The sequence below is a fragment of the Pogona vitticeps genome, chromosome 4, assembly GCF_051106095.1.
Source record: "Pogona vitticeps strain Pit_001003342236 chromosome 4, PviZW2.1, whole genome shotgun sequence".
Classification (NCBI taxonomy): domain Eukaryota; kingdom Metazoa; phylum Chordata; class Lepidosauria; order Squamata; family Agamidae; genus Pogona; species Pogona vitticeps.
In genome coordinates, this window is record NC_135786.1 from 14249664 (window position 1) to 14267914 (window position 18251).

At 41.8% G+C, this 18251-nt stretch overlaps 1 protein-coding gene and 1 long non-coding RNA gene across 2 annotated transcripts; one reads left to right on the forward strand and one right to left on the reverse strand.

The window, feature by feature from the left end:
• Positions 1-1896: 1896 nt before the first annotated feature.
• LOC144588761 (uncharacterized) lies at positions 1897-2489 on the reverse strand. Its single transcript, XR_013544450.1, has 2 exons — positions 2362-2489; positions 1897-2039 (listed from the first exon to the last, which is right to left on the reverse strand). It is a non-coding gene; the product is annotated as an uncharacterized LOC144588761 (long non-coding RNA).
• A 1722-nt stretch (positions 2490-4211) lies between these two features.
• Positions 4212-12417, forward strand: PRELID3B (PRELI domain containing 3B). Its single transcript, XM_020804355.3, has 6 exons — positions 4212-4408; positions 5964-6132; positions 8046-8135; positions 8663-8733; positions 9192-9294; positions 10955-12417. The coding sequence occupies exons 1-6, from the start codon at positions 4377-4379 to the stop codon at positions 11072-11074; spliced, it is 585 nt and encodes a 194-aa protein (XP_020660014.2). The 5' UTR covers positions 4212-4376; the 3' UTR covers positions 11075-12417.
• Positions 12418-18251: the final 5834 nt, after the last annotated feature.

The window sequence follows — 18251 nt, forward strand, 5'->3', positions numbered from 1 at the left end:
CCTTAGCCTCATCAGAATGGAACAACGCGAGGGAATTCTTGAGCAAAGGTCAGAAGAGAGAACAGGCTAGCAGAAGGCCTAGGCTAGAAGCCAGGGATTCAGGAGAGCAGCATAAACGAAGGGGCTCCTCTGGCTCAGTCCTGGATTCTAGGAGGCCAAAACAGTTATTTCATCTAAGAAATTAAGTCAGCATAAAGAAGCTTGGTAGGGATAAGGAGGAGAGTTCAGGCAGAGATAGATGCATAAAGAAGAACATTTCCTGTGAAAAACTAATACAGCTCCTGTATGTCTTTTATATGTTTTCTGGCCAGTCTGACCCCTTGTTAGTCATGTGTCCTCTTCTGACCTGATCTTAATCTTTGCCCACTTGACTAATCCTATCTGATGCTCCAGAGACAATGTCAAGGAAGAAGAAGAGTCAAAATGCACACTATTCTAGGCTGCTTGCATTCCTGGTTCTCCAGACCATCCTTTTAGCGTAAAAATCAATCTATATAGCCTCTATAGCTGGCCTATCCTATCCTCTGAGATGACTCTTTGGCTAGGGTATTCATCTCTTCTTTGTAATTTTGATAGGGGGCACATATTCCTGTTGTTTCCCCTTGGCAGCTTGGCTTACTTGAGATCAGAGGGTGTCTTACATCACAGCTACTGTTTTTAACCTATACTTGTCTTTGGCCTGAGAAGTCTTTCAGTTAAAACAGTCTGTGGCATGCATGTATGTCTTGGCAAAAATTAGATTCTGCAGGACTGTTGTACAAACCTGGCTGCTTTGGGAACTCTAGAACAGTGATGGCGAACCTATGGCACGCATGCCACAGCTGGCACACACAGCCCTCTATGTGGGCACACGAGCCATAAGTCGCCATAGAGAAATACTTACCTGTCCTCCGATCCTGGATTTTGGCACTCCCCTCTGCTGGTGCAGTGGTCCAGCGAAGGGGTGCAATGGCGACCATTACCGGTCTAGCCTAATGGCGGATTGGAGGACCAGTAATTTTTTATTTGTTAATACCGCCCATAGGAAAAACAACAACCAAGCATTTAACCCTTGCAGTGTAGCAGCAATTGTTTTTTCTAAACTAAATCCTCAGCATTCATATCTCAATTGCAGTATTGGCACTTTGAAATAAATAAGTTGATTTTGTGTTGCAATTTGGGCACTCGGGCTCAGAAAGGTTCACCATCACTGCACTAAGCGCCCAGAGGCAGCCTCTGCCCTCAAGCAGCAGATTTTGCAGTACCAGTGTATTTTTGCAATCTATCCATAGCATGGATCCACATGAATTTTAATGTACGCTCATCTCCAAATCATTTCCCATCTCCATTTCCTCGGCTGTGGCACTGGCATGAGAGGTTGGACTGGAAGCTTCTTCGAAGTGGCATATTTTCTCCTCACTTGTACTCTGCAAGGAGCTGTTAATGGAGTGCTCATGGTGTTGATGATGAAGATGAGGCTTGCCAGGTCTCAGAGAATGAGCTGCTGTGCCAGGAAATGCCTGGGCTCCCCTGAATCTCCAGGCCAGGCAAACAAATGTGAGGATCAGTGACAGAAGGGAAGGAGTGAGTCTTGTTCATTGTTATGGGATAGCCATAGTGTTTGGGTACCCAACTCCAACCCTCTCCGAATGGCACCAGGGCTCACTGGCTTCCTGTGTCTGTCCAACAAGACACATAATATACTTGCTTAGGAGCTCAGACAGAGAACCCACAATGACTAGCTCACTCCCTCACACATGCATGGAGAAATATTATGTCCTCAATTCCTGTGACATCACAAGGCCCCACACCATGAATTCACAAAGATCCATCACTGGCATTTGGCCCCAAATATAATGAGGGGATGGGGAAGATAATCCCGTGACAGCCCCTGACAAACAAGACAACACTTCAAAACCATTCTGGAAAAATACATTTATTGGTTTTGGAAAAGAGGCTAAACGGGTATCCTCAGCGGAGACAACGACCTGGTTCAGCTCCAGCAGGATGCCTGCCTTCTGGTCCCTTGCTTCCCCCTGGGGAAGCGGAAGTTTCGGGCCCTGCAAGAGAGAGATAGAGAGAGAAAAAACAACTAAGGGGCGAGCTCGTCCACTGCCGTCAAACGGCTTCAACCCAAGTGTATCAACCAACCAATGTTCTGGCAACTTCATCCCAAAGTTCCGCCTGCCAACATCCACTGGCTCCCACCAGGAATATCCATCCATTCATCTCTTCCACTGCGGTTCTGAAGCCAGCCTCCGCCAGCTCCCGAATGCTTGGGTCACACACACGCCCCGGTGGCATCCCCACGGAATGCCAGCCAGCCAATTCACACACGCATTCACACACACACCAGCCACACACACCCCGACACACATACACCTTCACTCCACCGGGCTTCCATCCACCGATATCCACCAAGCATCTGCCAGCTGGTTTCAGGCGGCCAACGTCCACCGGCTTCATCCGCCAACCTCTGCCAGCCTCCGCCTTGCAGCCTCCGCCAGATTCCGCAGGGAGATTCCGCCAGCTTCTGTCTGCCAACGTCCACCGACTTCCCCCCGGTCCATCACTGACATCAGCCAGCTTAAAGCCACAGATCTCTGCCAGCCTCGAGCTGTTAACTCGCAAGCCCACTTACCAAGTTCCTTTGCTTTTGCGAGAGAACTTGCCTTGGGCAGAAGGGCTGGGTCCCCTGCAGCCGCTGTCGCTCTCTGTGCTGGACTGCTTTCTGGCCACTGGCCTCCCTTCTGGTCTCCTGCCCTGCCCAGCAAGCCCCTTTTATCTGCCAGCAGAGAGGTGGGGCCTCTGTGAGGTCACAAAGACCCAGGAGAAAATGGGTTGAGTTCCCAAGGCAGCAGCAGCAGCACCCTTGGGATTGGCTGAATCCTGAAGATGATGTCAACAATCCCTCTGATCGGTGATTCACCCACAAAAGCTTGCATTTTGCATGTAAATGTATCCCCTGTCACCAATTTTGGGTCTTCCAGCAGCCATTTTGGAACCGCCGATCAGCTGATTTTAAAAAGACGCTATGCAAAGATCGGTAAGCGAAATGTTTACTGATCGTCACAAAGCGAGTTTTTGCCTATCTAGGCATCGGTATGCGATCGCATTAGCGATCCCAAAAAACGGATCGCTATGCGAGTTCGTCGTTAAACGGTGCGCTCGTTATGCGAGGCACCACTGTACACGGGTACTAAAAGGAGGACATAGAAAGACAAAAAGGAGGACGAAGGAGGACATGTTGAATGTTTCATTTGAATCATTCCAGATGAAACCCACAATCAATACAATTTTATTACAATAGCTGCCAATAAATATCTCTTAGTGAACCGATCAAGAAACAGTCATGTTAAAAATTAAAAATAAATTCAATGGAGGCTTTTTTTCAAAATACCGGGGTTGGGCAGGCAGGTGCGGGCAGGGAAAGCCAGGGGGAAGGGGCTCCTTCCACCTCTGCCCCTCCCATCCAAAATTATAACATAAAATATACAAAAGCCTGACATTTAAAAGGTTTTTTATCTTTGCCTGCCTGACGGAGGACATTAAGCTAATTGCCTGACATCTGGCAACCCTAGTTAAGGAGAAAATGAATATACTCGTACAGCGCCTTTAGAGAAGTGTTTCACGACCTGGTGGTCCAGTCCCTCCCAAGGGGTCTGCAAAGGGTTTTCTGGGGACGTGTGTGTGGGGGTTACATTATATGTGTTGTAGCCCTTGTTAAATAATTTCTTCCTTTGACCTTTTAGAGCCAGATTTTGAAGTTAGTGTGCATGTGTACATATGAGAAGCAGGCCCTTTGGGGAGAAGGGTGTCTCTAGTTTATTTCACTAGTACTGTCAGACAGGCGCTCCTGTTATTGCTACTGTGGTTTTTAGATTTTTGGTGCAAAATGCTGGATCTTTAAATGCCACACTTATAGAAAGGCGGCACTCCCCCGCCTCGTGCTTCCCCACCTGACTGCAGTTCTGAAGACCGCAATCACGTTTCTCAGCCAACGGCTGGCACGCGAGGAAAAGAGCGCATGCCCAGACCGTTCGGGCCTCGCGCAAGCGCGTTGCTGAAGTCCACGAGCAGGAAGCGCTCTACTGTATTTCTCCGCTTGTCCCGGGCGGGCCGTTGGTTCCTGTTCTGGCGTCACCCGGGGCGTGACAAAGACGCCGCCCTATCAGGGAATTTCCTGGTGGTTAAGTCCCACCTCCTCCCTCCTGTAATGAGCCGCCCCGGTCGTGTGCGCAGCCGCAGTCGGGTATGTGCCGCCCGGTTCCCTGAGTGCCCTCTGTCACGCTCTTAGAGCCTTTTTCCTCGAGAGCGGGAGGGCGCAGTGAAGGGAAGAGGAAGAAGCCAACGTTCCCCGTCAGCCCTGCCACCATCTTCTTCCTCAGCGGACCAGGATGAAGATCTGGACCTCCGAGCACACCTTCGAGTGAGTCTCGGGGGCGGGCAAGCGGGAGGGAGGGAAGGAGGGAGGGAACGCCGGCGCGGGTTCGAAGGAGAGGAGGCCCGGGGCTGTGGTGGGCGGGTGGCCCCTTCGTCCTGTGGGGCAGGGCAGGCATAACGTGGCTCCTCCCGTTGCCCTCGCCCGGGACCGCCTGCCAGACTCTCTCTTGGAGGTCAGCCTCTCTTCCTCCGACCCTTCCTACCCCCCCCCCCCATGTGTGGGGAGGGCCTGCCTTTCCTCCCCACTCCCCTGGGCCGGTATATCTTTTTTCCCCCTAGAGAGAGATGGGGGGCAGGCTTGGGCTGTCATGACCTTGGGTCAGGTGAAGAGGCTCAGGGGGCGCCTGCCTGGGTCCGTCCATCGCCCCCCAAAGGCAGCCCCCCCCCAAGGGCTTTCTTTGCTCAGGGTCTTCCTGTCCTTCCTGCGTTTTATTCCTTTCGTTGCACGATGGGGTCCTCTTTGGAGAGGGATAAGTTGAGTGGTACTGGGGGAGGCAAGACTGTCTCGATCTCTCACTTGCCCAAAGAAACAGCAGTTAGGAAAATAGCAGATTGTGTAGAAATCAGGTAGATCTTTGGGGGGGGGGATGTTACTGAAAACAGGAGAGAAATGTTGCTTTTTTCCCCCACCGGTATTTCACCTGGTGTTTCATTTGAGGATGGAAAAGCATTAACTCCCTTCAGCCTAACTGGTGTTCTCTTTCCCTCCTGGTCAAGGTTAAGCAGCTGTTCTGGGGATTGTTGCTTCTCCTTGTTGTGTGCAATTTTGTGCTATGTATGTCTGTGTTTTCTTGGGTTCAGCCTTCTTAAAGAGATCCTGCTCTTCGTTTTGAGTGGACCCTAATCTGAGGAAGAATATCACATGGAGGCCCTCTTTGCAAGCAGTGCAGAATCCTCCTCCCTTTTTAAAAAAATTCTATCTAGGCTGCACATGTTTCATCATGGGGCGTTCTAGCAACTGATGTTTGAAGAGCTTGTTTATCAGAGTCAGCAGTAGTTGCTAGGCTTGGTCACATTTCATGCCTCCAGAGCATTTTCTCTCATTATCTTTTGGATTGAAATTGACTCGCAGTTATGTTTCAGCCTTTTAGTACTGAATTCTTCCATGCTGGGATATTTTTAACAGAGAGTCCAGAAACATATAGAAAAGATGGCTCAAAAGGCAGTGCCAACTGTATGAGCTGAGAACTATCTCTGTGCAGAAGATTTTCTATACCTGGCAGGTTGGATCATTTCCCTGACTTCCCAAAGCTCCCTTAAATTGGTTTTATAATTTTAACTTCCATTTCAATACTAATACACTTTCCTCTGTGTGACCCACCTACCCTTAGTTCTATATGCTGCCACAAGACTCCCTATACCCCATTTGGATGTAAATGCATAGGTTCTTCGAAACAAGAGTAAGGGGAAATACATTATATTTGGGGTCAGCTGTTGGGGTCAGCTTCTTTCCTGAAAAGTCAGGTTTATTGCTATGGTCAATTCCTGTGTATAATGCACCATAAACCATAGGGTATTTTATTGTTGTTTTAACTTGACAGCCACCCTTGGGAGACTGTTACTACAGCTGCTATGCAGAAATATCCAAATCCCATGAACCCTAGTGTGGTTGGAGTTGATGTCTTGGACCGGCACATAGACTGCAGTGGAAAGTTACATAGCCATAGATTGCTCAGTACAGAGTGGGGGATGCCGTCAATTGTAAAAGCGGTAAGTGTCCTAGCAAAATGTGAAACAGAAATGTCTGGAAAGTCTTATTTGAACTTACATGCATGTGTCTTTTTTTAAATAAAATGCAATATAATAGTCTTCTCTGAAAAATATGTCTCAATTCAGTTTGGTCAGGCATCAACTGCACTATGCTGTGATTTTTTTTCTAGCATTGATCAAGATACAAAGCAATTTTTTTATTCTGGTGTGTTTACACATCAGCTATAAAAGCTTCAGATTCATAAACAGAATGGGCTGGTGTGCTGCAGACAGCTATTGCTGCTCATTCATAGTTTGTGATCGGAGCAGGTGGTATATCAAATGAATAGATTACAGTCAAGAATTGAAGTGAGGCCTTCAGTTCTCATGGCAGCACAAACAGTTGGTTGCTATACATTGTGGAACCTAATTTCTCAAATATATAAGAAAAATGTCCTTTTACACAATTCAAAGGCAAGGGTGGGTGATACCTTTTGTTTTTAACCATTATTATAAATACAAGCCATCACATTGATTCTAAGTTATGCTGACCCTTCATAAGTGATTAATTAGTCCTTTCTTCTTTGGGGTGCTCTGGGACTGTGCAGCTTGCCCAAGGCTATACAGGCTGGCTTTTCAATGGGGAATCAAACCCCGGACCTTTGGCTCCACAGCTATAACTCACTGAAATATCAAGCATTTATTAGACCAGTACAAACTTATGAGTTCAAATATCATTGGCAGATATGTATGTTAGGCTTTGTTGAAATTTCAAAATGGAGGCTACAGAGTCAGTTCAGAGGTGCAAGTTTCACCTCTGGTGTTATAGACTGGTGTGTCTCCCAAAATATTTTTGAAACTTTCATCCACAGCTCTATGGTGCTCAGCCTAATGAAGATCTGTACAGTGGTGCCTCGCTTAACGAGCACACCGTTTAATGACGAATCTGCATAGCGATCTGATTTTTCAGATCGCTAATGCGAACACATTGCGATGTTTTCAATTGTGATGTTTTTTTAAACAGCTGATCGGTGGTTCCAAAATGGCCACCGGACGTCCAAAATGGCCGTCACAACCATTTTCGCACCCTGCCCTCGAGGGCGCGAAAATGGCGGCGCTATGGAGGAACTTCGCTGAACGGTGAGTTTGGGGCCCCATAGGAATGCATTAAACAAAGTTTAATGCGTTCCTATGGGGTTTTTTGATCCGTTTAGCGATGTTTTTGCATAGCGACGATTAATCCGGAACGGATTAAGGTCGCTATGCGGGGCACCACTGTACAAGTTGAAGGCTAGCTTATACTTATAATTTTTTGCTGTTCTAATAAAAGTATTGCCCAATCTTCCCTCTACATTTAGATATACTATGTATATCTTAAAAAGGGACATGGTGACGCTGCGGGTTAAACCGCAGAAGCCTCTGTGCTGCGAGGTCAGAAGACCAGCAGTCATAAGATCGAATCCACATGATGGAGTGAGCTCCGTCGCTTGTCCCAGCTGCTGCCAACCTAGCAGTTTGAAAGCATGTAAATGTGAGTAGATAAATATGTACCACCTCAGTGGGAAAGTAACAATGTTCCATGTCTAGTCACGCTGGCTACGTGACCACGGAAACTACAGACTAACGCTGGCTCTACAGCTTGGAGACGGGGATGAGCACCGTGCCCTAGAGTCAGACACAACTGGACTACATGTCAAGGGGAACCTTTACCTTTACCTTATGCATATCTTAAGTATTCAGTTCATGTGGCATATTGTTCCTGTTACCATAATGCAGGAAGTATTGTGCCTCGCATGTTTACTGCTGGGTATCTGTGTTAAATTATGACTACAGAGTGAAAATATGAACAAAAGATTAGTAGATGTTGTCATACTTGCCCTATTTCAATAGCTGAAATAGTTCTAAAGTGAGTAATACAAATGTTTCTTTCCAAGCTTATTGGTCCTTGCAGAACAAGAACATATGTACGAGAACACTCCGTAGTTGACCCAGTGGAGAAAGTAATGGAGCTTAAGTCTACTAATGTAAGTGTTGCAAACACTTTTAAACTTAATTATCTATAATAGACAGATCCTTTGCCTTGATGCTTTCAAAAATCAATTGAAATCATTATTTTGTAATCTAGCATATAAAATTGCTTGCTCATTTGCTAAAGTTGGCTGCACAAAAGAACTGATGTTAGTGGCACAGAGGGTGACTTTCCTATCAGAAGCACTTTTTGATTCAAACTGTGCTGACTCTTACTGTTCAAGTCAGTCTTCTGAGAAACTGATAGCATTCATGAATGGCATACCAAAATGAAAGCCATGATAATCTCATACAGTTCCAGGGATTCCTGTCCAGTTCACAGAGCCATGTATGTGATTTATTCTTAGGGAAGAAGTGTAGTGATACTTGCTTCATTACTGTATATTATAATCCCTTTTCAATAAAATACTGTTCCCCAGTGTTAGTGGCCTTAGATAAGATGACTGTTAAGTTCCTTATGTTGTTGTTTTTTTAAATTGATTTTTTTTTCATGGTAAGGCTTATTGCATAAAATCTCTTTTAGATTTCTTTTACAAATTTGGTGTCTGTGGATGAGAGACTAGTTTATAAACCACACCCTCAAGAACCAGAGAAGTAAGTACTAATTATCCAGTGTTTTACTTTAGATGTTTTGTTAGACAGATTATTTGAGTAGAACTTAGAATATGATATTGATTGAGTAGAAGGTAGTAGATGATATCAGTTTGTTGAAACATGATATAACCTGCCTCGGGTCGTTTTAAGGGAAAAGGTGGGGTAAAATATTTTGAATGAATGTGTCTATGGTGTTTTGAAGTTTAACATTTTTACTGGCATACATAATTAATGGACTAGAATTCCCTCAGATGTATAGGGTGTGGTCTTCTCTCTCAGATTATATATATACACAGACACAAAAGGACAAAATGCCACGTGAACCTGTATGGAAGATCATACTCCATGCATCTGAAAGGGTGTATGGGAATGGGGGGGGGGGATGCAAGAGAAAGAGAGAGAGATTGAACTAAAATTAGTTGTTTGAACCACTAAGTCGTTCTTTGTTTCTTCCTCAGAACCATTTTGACTCAAGAAGCAACCATTTGTGTGAAAGGAGTTAGTGTCAGCAGTTACCTAGAAGGACTGATGGAAAATACAATATCTTCAAATGCAAAAAAAGTATGTATTTCAGTTTCTGAAGGGGGTAAGAAGAGGGATGGACTTTGCGATAAATGGAGACCTCTGTCAGCACCCACCTTCAGTCCCACTTTGGCTCTAGGCTTGGCCAAACATCAACAATCACGGCCTTGTCATATGGGGATAATAGTAACCTTACTTCTATGGGTAGTGTTGCTCTTCTGCAAACCAGGGGAGTTGATTTGAAATGTTACATTGTTTTGTCCTGTCTTTCTCCAAATTTAGGGACTCCAGGAAACATACAAAATGGTGTGTGTGTGGACCTAACATATTTAATTGTAATTAAGCATCTAATCCTCTAGGGCATTAACATAAGCATCCCTTGTATGTTGCTAAACTGCAGATCAGGAAGTCAGTTGCAGAAGATGACAAACACAGTTTGGAATTTCAAAAGCTTTTTGAGTCCTAGTAAAAGTCTTTGTTCTTTAATTCAGAATCCCCAATATTTGGGGTCAGTTGTCATATGAAGGCAAAGATGGGAAGCTGTAAGTGATTAAGCTCCTCTTTTGAATCTGCATTTCTGCTTCACTCATTTCATGGAAGGCAGACTGAAGTGTGTAATGAGAAGCTTCAGCTTACAAAGTATAAAAAATACTGTTTTTTAAAAGACAAACCATTGTACAGAGAAACATGCTGGCATTTGCTTTGCAATAGGCTAGCAGAACTGCTGGATATCTCAGGGATTTAGGTATCTGGCTGGCGAGCCAGAGGTTGGGAGTTTGATTCTCCACTTGATGGGCTGGACACAGTGATCCATAGGGTCCCTTCCAGCTTTGCAGTTGTAAGATGATGATGGTGATGATTACAGCTTTGCATTTAAAATGAGATAGATCCAAGGAGCATGTCAGATGCTAAAAGAGATATCTGCAGGTACATTGATGGAGGAGAGTGTTCATGTAAACTCTCAGAATCGTATTGCACAAGAGATGTTCCCTCAGTTTTGGAGTGGAGGGAACACGTTTTGGCATGCACCATGAGTAAGCTGGCTTTCCCTCCTGCTGTATCTTATTTATTTATTTTATTTACAATATTTTTTGCCGCACCATTAAAAGTTCACATTTTACCATATTGGATTTATAGTGCATCTTTATTGGTTTAACTGTTTTTAAATTTGTAATGCTGCCCAGAGTAGACCTTTGGTCTAGATGGGCAGGGTAGAAATCCAATAAAATAAGCTGCTCCTTGAGAAACAAAAGTCTGAAAACTTTAGAAGTGGATATGGAGGTAGTTTTCACTCTGCTTTGGGGGTAATTTTCTGACTTTGCTAATACAACATACTATTTACATATGTTTGGTTTCCATTTTTCCATCTAAGACACAAGCCTCTAAGATGGCTTACATGATTTTAAATATATATTTATTACTTAGAAGTACTATGGAAAATTATTAGCCAGTATAAAATAAAAATGGAATGGTGCTATCAGATATTGCCAAAAGTTGAGCAACCTAGAATTCATATTTAAAACTTAGGTCACCTGCTTGATAGATCTAAGAAAGGTATGCCAGAGTCTGGAAAATGCACTTTGATTTATTGTAATTCTATCACAGATGTGTGTTATATGTCTCTGAAACTTCCTTTATCTTATGACTAGATGGAACAAGTTGCTTCTTGCCCTCCTAATGAAGATGTGTGTGTTTGTAGGGACGTGAAGCGTTGGAATGGGTGATCAAGAGACTGAATGCTGAGATAGAGGAATTCACCTCTTCTGCACGAGGAACCATGAGGTCTTCTATGGCAGCGGCAGCCTTTGTAGAGAAGTGATTCAGAGCTTCTGAAGCAAACAATTGTGAACTTCTTCAAAGCTGGAAATATTTATTCTTCTATCTAACCAAACAAAATGGATTTGTAGATTAGATTCTTTTTTTAAAAAAATTAAACTTGAGAAAAATTTGTATACATCTGTACATGAAGATAACAAGCATGACTGAGTTCTGTTGGCTTGCACATTCCTTTCAGCTAAAGTAATCCAGGCATTCAAGACAGTTCCCGTATTTTCAGAAATCGGGCTTAAACATGACTCTTCAGTAAGCCTGCAGTGTGGCAGGTAGTGGGATCATCCCGGAAATGAAACAAATTAATGTGGGCACAGTACTTTGGGCAGTTTGTGACAGAGCTTAGATTGGAAGAATAACTTTATTACTTGAATTACAGTTTATACTAAAAAGATTTTTTGGTATGCTACTGCCATGAATCTTACAGATTGCTAAAGTGTGGTACTTAAACCAGCTAAACATTTCTGCTAGTCACATTATGAAATGTCTACAATCTCAATTCTGTAGGTTCCCTATTTGAAAAAGGTACTATAATCGTTTAAGAATGTAACTTTGTTGTCACACTCATTTAATTTTCCAGTTTCAAGGACTTGGAATTCGTACAAATGTACAGTTCTGAGGCAAAACATATTTGTCCTTTTTCAAATGTACTGTAACACTGTAAAGTTAATTGCATAATCATGATTTATATGCTTGCTCAACAAGACTTCAAACTGCTGAAATTTCTTTAAACAGTACTCAGTGTTCTTTTGCATCCAAGGAATTGAATGGGTGGCTTAACCTTGTTCTAAGTATCCTGTCACTAAGCATTCTTGAATTCCGTAACTTGAAACACTGGTTAAATTCTAACATTCTTCCTTCTCTTATTTTACAGAGGAACTGTAGAAAAAGTTGAGGATGTATAAGGTAGCTTGTGAAAGAATCAGAAAAATCATTAATGTTTTGTTCAAGGGACTATACCAAGTAGTAGGGGTTGGGCAGATACATTTTGAAATGCCTCATTATTCTGTTCATTTTCTCAGTTACAATTTGAGAAAAGCAGTCCTCGTTGCATGCAGTTTTTCAAGAATTGTCCATCAATATAGAACTAAAGCAAGTTTGAGAGTACTTATTTGGACATAAATGTATCTTTGATTTTTCAAATAGAGGGTGAAGGGGAGAACCTGTAAAAATGCCTAAGCTTAAAAAATGTTTACTTATGTATTTAAATTTTCAATATTTTTCTACTTGGGTTTTACTTTGTCTTTATTACATTTGTAAAAGCAATGTAAATTGTTAATGGTGTGTTTTTTTACATACTAATTTAATTAAAATGTCAACATTTGATACCCAGTTTTGTGTTTAGATTTTGATAAGCTGTAACCACTTTCTGATAAGGGTCTGGACTTAGATTCATAAAATATATTTCTATTTTTATGAATGCATTTCTGGTTTTATTATTCAAAATAATGCTCATGGTGTTATGCAAACTCAATTATTCCCAGTGGTCTAATTCATTCTGGAAATAATAATCTATGCCATTTCAGTTTTTTCAGTATTTTCATTATTTCCAGTAACATGAAAGTAATAATGTGCTGTCAAGTCAATTCTGGCTTATGGCAACCCTTTCCAGGATTTTCTAGGTGGAGGGTATTCAGAAGTGGTTTAGCATTCCCTTCTCCTGTAGATGGGAATGGGCATAGGAAAAGGGCAATTCTACCGATCGTGTTCCAGTTTCCTTGCTAACCAATTCTGCAAATCTGTTCTAAGGCAACCTATTTGCACTGAAGGCCACTTTGATTTTACAGTTGGTAGCTCATTTGTCACACTATTAAAGAAGAGTGTTTGTATTACTCATTATTTGTATGCTGCCCAATAAGCCAATAGCCGTAACCCTGTTGTATAATTTACATAATTGGAAGGGTGATGATGTAATATGTGGTAGTTAAGAACTTCCTAGTTCTACCCTATCGCTTTTCCATTCCTGCTTCATCATATGGAAGTCATAAGGCAGAAGGAGGAAGTCTTTAATTAATGAAAATCACTATCACCAGATGTTAGCCGCCAGGGAAGATTTTCATTAAATACAGGCGTGCTTCTTGTCTCGTGGTTTCCATTTATGAAAAGAATTACATGGGAATTGGAAAACCCTGAAGGAGAGGAGAAAGTTCTTATCAAAAATCACTCCCTGCTAGTGATAATTACCACCCTTCCACAACTCCCACTGTCCTCTGACTGGTTGGTTGGTCAAGCCCCAATGTTGCATGACCAACCAGGAGACCCTAGCTTATAAGCCAGTCCAGGCAGTTTTTGAAAACTTCCAAGTTTTTCACTGTGCAAGCTGCCTTAAATCTGATCCTTCAAGAAGGCCAGCATATAAATGAAATAAATAAATATAGTTTGAAGAGATCTAAAGAACTCAGTAGCTTGCATATTTTGTGAATTTAAAATTTATCATAACAAAGTACCTATACTGTGTAGATGTTAATTACTTTTATAAAGCAACACAACCTGTTTTTTACACATTGAATTCATAAGTTTAATGTGATACATTTAACAATTTCATCTCAAATCTAAATCTGTGGAACAAAAAATACTGGAGTGTTTCTAATAGCCAATTTCAAACTGTATTTCATACTTTTCACCCACACTGCCTTGAGATTTGCTAGCTGGTGACCTGTATTTAAATCGGCATGGAACAATTTTCAGTCCAAGAGCTGATGAAAGATTAGGGTCATTAGTGGGAGGAACAGCTGAGCTTTAACAGCTCAGTGAATATGGCTGGTATCAAAGGAGAAAGGTAGAAAATTTACACCTATCCAAGGTATGTGCTACCCTTAAACTTTTATCTTCAATTTCTATCTTTAATCATACATCTCAGATTTCTTTATAATATGCAATATCTAAGTGGATGCCTCTGCAGCCTTCTTGAATCCTTTTAAAGGAGAAAGGCAGGATAAAAATTTAAATAAATAAATAGGAGAAAAGATTACGGGAACAACATGTTGATAGAACTCAAGGTGGTGGTTTATGGCTAATTAACAGTAATCATTGACTGCTAGGCATCACAGAGTATGCATATGAATAAGAACATGTAGTTTGATAGGTGTTGCCTTATTTACTCTACCTAGCTCTCTTATAAAGCACCCGAAGAAGATAATACAGTATATTTCCTCTTTTAAGCTTATTTATTCCGAAGAGTAAGGGGTTACAGAAGGGGCTATTATGGTAATTATTTAATTCTCTATGCTCAATATGACGCCCCCCCTCCAAAAAATACCTCAGGGTATGTGGCAAATGCTTTGCATGCACAATATTTTAATTTCAAAGAATATTGTCTGTACCTCAGGAGTGAGAAATAATCTTTCCTGTGACTGAAGAAACATTACCGATTTAAATGGATAACACAGATCTGGATAGACCATTTGTCCGTATATAACTCCTTATGTACAAACTTACTTCTAAAATGCAAAAAGTACTATATATTTCTGGGATATTGCTTGATTCCTGCTATTATGTAATATTAATTTCCAGCTCCCAATTGGTTTATATACATTTTATCTCTACATGGGCACATTCACAAAATCCCTATAGTTCTGTCAATGGAAGGAAAACAGCTTCCATTAACTACAGATGAAGAAGGATAGCAGACACCTGTCGAGACTAAAGGGTGACCTCAGTGGGAGTTCAGTCCATGGTGATTACGTTAAATCAATTATAAATACATCTGGGCACAGGCTGTGACAAGACAATGTACCGGTGACATCCGAGATAAGAAATGTCACACAAGGACAAGAAGCATTGTCTGTCAGAGCACTTGTTATGCTCCTGCTCAAAAACATGGCTAAATACATCCATCTTGTGAGGTATGCATTATCCTGTGCCTGCCTTGTAGGCAGGCTTCCCTGTTCATCACCACAGTAGCAGTTTCTCCACATGTTGTGCCTCCTCACCCATCTTTTTCTGAAGTACATGGTTCTACCCCTTTGTTTTTTGTTCTGTTTCTAAGAACATATTCCCAAGTACATTCAATTATTTGATTTCTATCTTGCTGGTTAAAATCCCAATATTAAAACAGCTACTCACAAAATAGATTTTAAGAAGCACACAGAGGTTAAAACGTAAAAAGTTATGTTAAAATACAATTAAACTATGATATTAAAGCAGCAGTGCATTAAAAGCAACTGTAAAGCATGGGAAAAAAAAGTAGTACAAGATAAATCCGATAAAGACCCGTTCCTCTCCAGCCAGTAAAGTTGCTAAACATCTCTCCCTGTCTAACAAGGGCATGAGTTTAGCTTCCCAGGGAAAAGAGCAGCTACTGAGAAGGCTTTCTCTCACATTCACATTGAACATGTTTATGAAGATGGTAGGACCTATAGATGTACCTGCCCTTTCCCACAAATAGCTCAGAGATAGGGCAGGCTTGTATGGGAAAACACCGCTCTTCAAGTTGGCTGGATCCAAGCCCTTTTTTTCTAAAGTTATTGTATATCATTTCAACATATTATAGAAAAATAAAATAAGTCAATGGATATATTGGGCAAATTCTTAATTATTACCAGGCCAGCCTCTCTGCAAATTCTGGGCAGGTGAGGGAGATTGAGAATCCCAGGCTTCACAAAACTACTAGTCTATCATTAATTAATTACTTTAAATCCAGTTTTCCTTTCAGTCAAAAACATTCACACAGCTCAGCACCAGAATCAGTTCTTAGTATTCTTCTGCACAAGCATATGAAGCTGTGAATAAATAGTGTTCAGGTCTAGTTTCTTTCCAAGGGTTTTTTTTTTTTGAGTGGGGGAACAGTGTTAGCCAAAACTATACAACAAATTTCCTAAGCCGATGTTAGATGGGATTGCTAGAAGAGCTGTTGTCTCTCTAAGCATCTCCTTGAGCTTAAGAGTGGCATGTCCCACACAGTTACGAGAAACACAATGACCTTATCAACCTAAAGGCCCCTGGTTTAGTTTGATTAAACTATAAAGGAATACAGCTGGTTACTAGTATTTTTGCCTGAAACCCTGGGCACCCCCTGAAAGTCCAAGTTGACAACACTAGATGGAACAACAGTCTGGCTCATTATGTGGCAATCTCCTATGTTTTTCCCATGTTTCTAGACCTTGACACACTGAAACAAAAACAGGGAAACTGATGCCTGGCAGATGATAAGTAGAACAAGTAGTAGCATACACAAAGTCTCAGGGCATGTTGTTCTAAAGATTTTCATCAGCTGAATCCAGAAGTTTACATGTTCTGAATTATGCAGCAGTTTTATGGACTAAGGGTGACTCCAAATGCTCATTAATCAGGAGCCATGGTGGCTGGGGGTGGATTCTGGAAACTGTACTCCTTGGATAAGCTGTGTGAGTACCAAGATAAAGATTCAGAGAGAGCAGTGCAAAAGCAAAAAAAAGAGGGGTACCCAGAGAATCCAGAGTGCAGTAAGATCCACTGGATTTAAACATAAGAGAATGTCTATATGATCATATAATTGTCCTTCTTAGAAAAAGGGAGGTTTTTGTTTCTATCCTGGCTGTACTCGTGCTCTTTGACAGAGTGAGTGGTGGGGTATACAGCAGGATGAGAACCATTGGTTTGCAATACATATAAGAATTTGCAGTGTTCCCGTCATCTTAGAAAACTTGTTCCTTATTTAACCAAAGCAGAAATAATAGGTGTCTCATTCAATAATACTTTAAACTGATTTTGAAGCAATAATTTTTTTTTTATGTTTCCTAGCTTTCAGAAGCAAAGGTGTTCAAATGATGAAAACGATAAAATCACCCTGCATGGTGAAAGACTACGAAATAATCTTCAGCATCTGTTGGATCCTGTAAACTGAACTTCCAGTCCCCCTGGATCGCTCTGGCCGCATCTATTCTGCCTCCCTGGACCACACAGGCTTTGAATCTTGGGCCTCTTTGGAGTTTGCAACTAAATTTGCCTTTGCCGATTCTCTTGACCTCACCAGCTCCAGTTCATCAGAGTCGTGCGATTGCTCCAGTGATACCACCACTTCCTCCTCCTTGGCCCTTTCTGGTTTTGCCTCCTTGTCTTCCCCCGAGCTCTCGAGTCTCTCGTCTTCTGTCTCTCTGGATTCCTCCAGTATCTCCTCATCAATTTCCTTGGATCTCTCCAGCCCTGCATCCTCCGGTTCCTGGGAGCGCTCCAGTCTCAGCTCTTCGATTTCATTGGATATTTCTAGCATTGGTTCTTCCGATTCTCTACCTTCTTCTAGTCTCAGCTCTACTGTCTGCATAGACCTCTCCAGCCTCTCTTCTTCAGCATCATTGCAGCCTTCTGAACCATCATCTCTGTCCTCTTTGGAACTCTCCAGTCATTCCTCTTCAGATGCGCAAGACCTCCATGACATAGTCTCATCACCTTTCCTGGATAACTCTGTTCTCACTTCCTCCTCCTCCTCTGGTTCATTAGACCTCATTAACATCGACACTCTATTAACATCTCAATATTCTTCAGATTCGTCTTCTTCAGGCTCCCTGGATATTGCTGATTTTGTTCTTCCCACCATCCTGAATACTTCCAATGTCTCTGATAAAGACACTTCCTTTAGCCTCTTTTCAATACCCCTGGAGATTTCAAACTCTACCTCTTTGGCTCAACAGGAACAATCTAATCTCCCCTTTCCTGATTTTCCCAACCAGATTTCCTCAACAAATTTCAGTCACTGCAATCATCTAATCCCTCCATCATCTCAAGTTTACCCTTCATAGCCTTTGTAGAGTGAAGTCCATGACAAAAGTCCACAAACATTTTTTGCTGTTGTTGTTTGCATAATTATTTCTCTGTTGATGTTTTCACACAATATGGAGATTTATTTTAGTATTTTATCTATACCACTGCAATATTTACATGAATACAAAGTAACAGAAGGTTTTGCACTTTTCTTTTTTTGCAAGACTGCTCTGTCTTCTATAGCAGCATTAGAAGACAGAAATTGGCAGTTGAAGGCACAGGAATTCTGCCAGAAGAAAAGCAACCCTAAAAATAATTTGTTCAAATCCATTCAGGTGCCTTGTTATAGGTACCAGAACAAATTACAAAACACTACTTTTGAGGGTCTTTGACCATTTTTATTTTCCCAAACTTGTTCTTCATTTTTATCTTTTGTAATTAAAATCAATGCTGATTAAATATTTATTGGAATTAATTGTTGAGAATTG